At 39.3% G+C, this 1,345-nt stretch overlaps 1 protein-coding gene across 1 annotated transcript; it reads left to right on the forward strand.

The window, feature by feature from the left end:
* Positions 1–109: 109 nt before the first annotated feature.
* SARC_15793 (hypothetical protein) lies at positions 110–873 on the forward strand (the record flags this gene model as incomplete). Its single annotated transcript, XM_014290094.1, has 2 exons — positions 110–188; positions 617–873. Coding segments are annotated over 2 exons (336 nt in total), but the record flags the coding sequence as incomplete, so codon positions are not given.
* Between the last annotated feature and the right edge of the window lie 472 nt (positions 874–1,345).

A 1,345-nucleotide genomic window follows, 5' to 3' on the forward strand; every position in this document is an offset into this window, starting at 1 on the left:
TATTATATTAACATATATAGAATATATTCGTATATATATATATATATATATATACACATATATATATATATCTGACATCGCAACTCTCGCTTCATTAATCCTGCCGCAGTGGGCGTCGCTGCTGACGAATTATCTCAAAAATAGGACCAACCTTAAACGAGTCTTCGTGCTGATCGATGCACGACACGGTATGCGTATGCAAAATGTTGTTAGTGGAATAAATATCTATGCATTGCTTTACTGTTATATGCTGTTCGTTTATCTTCAGGCTATAGTCTGGGCATATGTATATTGAGGGCAAACTATCATGACGTGAATTTACGTTCCTACTCAGTCGTGAGAGAAGGGAATTCACGACATTAGAGATTTCTTGTTCATGGTTTCAGGTGCATTGAATATCTATGTGTATTTGATCTACTAGTTTGGATATATTGAATTTTAAGTACTTGTTTTGCAGTTTGTCCCGTAAATTGACCATCTTTTCCATCTTCACTCTTTTTTTCTAAGTTTGTATCTCAGTTGGATTCGGTACAAAACCATCGATCCCGATATTCTAAGGCGTTATAGTATCTAAATCAAAACGACCACTGTTTCCTCTACTTTTATTGCGAAACAGGTGTGAAATCCACGGACACCGAGTTTATGAACTTCCTCGACTTGCAGACAATTCCATACACTATAGTTATGACTAAAGCGGATCTATGTCCCCCGAAAAACATTGCAAAGACAATATACATCCTAGAAAATGATATCGCAAAGCACACACATGCTTCGCCAAGGCTAATTCCTTTCTCAGTGAAAGTCCCCGAGACCGCTTCGAATCTGAAGACGGTGCTATATAACATGACGCGGCCACCAGTACCAATCAAAAAGGTGAGTTGCATTGATCATGGTTAAATGCATATGTGCCCGGGTGTCTGTTCATATCTTTAAACGATGTATATATGCATTATTAATGCGTATAAACACATAGAACCTTACGTGCTTGATTTTAGAGGACATGCATCATTTCGTTCCTGAATGATATCATATATTTGAAGGACTGACCTGCCTGGAGTCCTTTATATCACCGAGCATGTGGCGTTCAGCAATTTATGTGGCAAATGAAGCTGCTCCGGGAGGAGTGTGCGTGACCTTTAGTCGTGATGTACGGCGTAAAAGAAAAAGAACATTTCTTCTCTATGTTTTGGGTTTCCCGTCGTCTTTTTGGAGGTTAGCCGAATTGGCACCGTAGGCGATGATTCGCAGCAGTCGCAATCCTGAGATAGCTGGATTAGCGTTATATGTAATATGTGGCAGTGTCCTATATTGCGCACGATAGGCTGTTTTGTCTATATGAAGTATA

The sequence above is a fragment of the Sphaeroforma arctica genome (genome assembly GCF_001186125.1).
Source record: "Sphaeroforma arctica JP610 unplaced genomic scaffold supercont1.6754, whole genome shotgun sequence".
Classification (NCBI taxonomy): domain Eukaryota; class Ichthyosporea; order Ichthyophonida; genus Sphaeroforma; species Sphaeroforma arctica.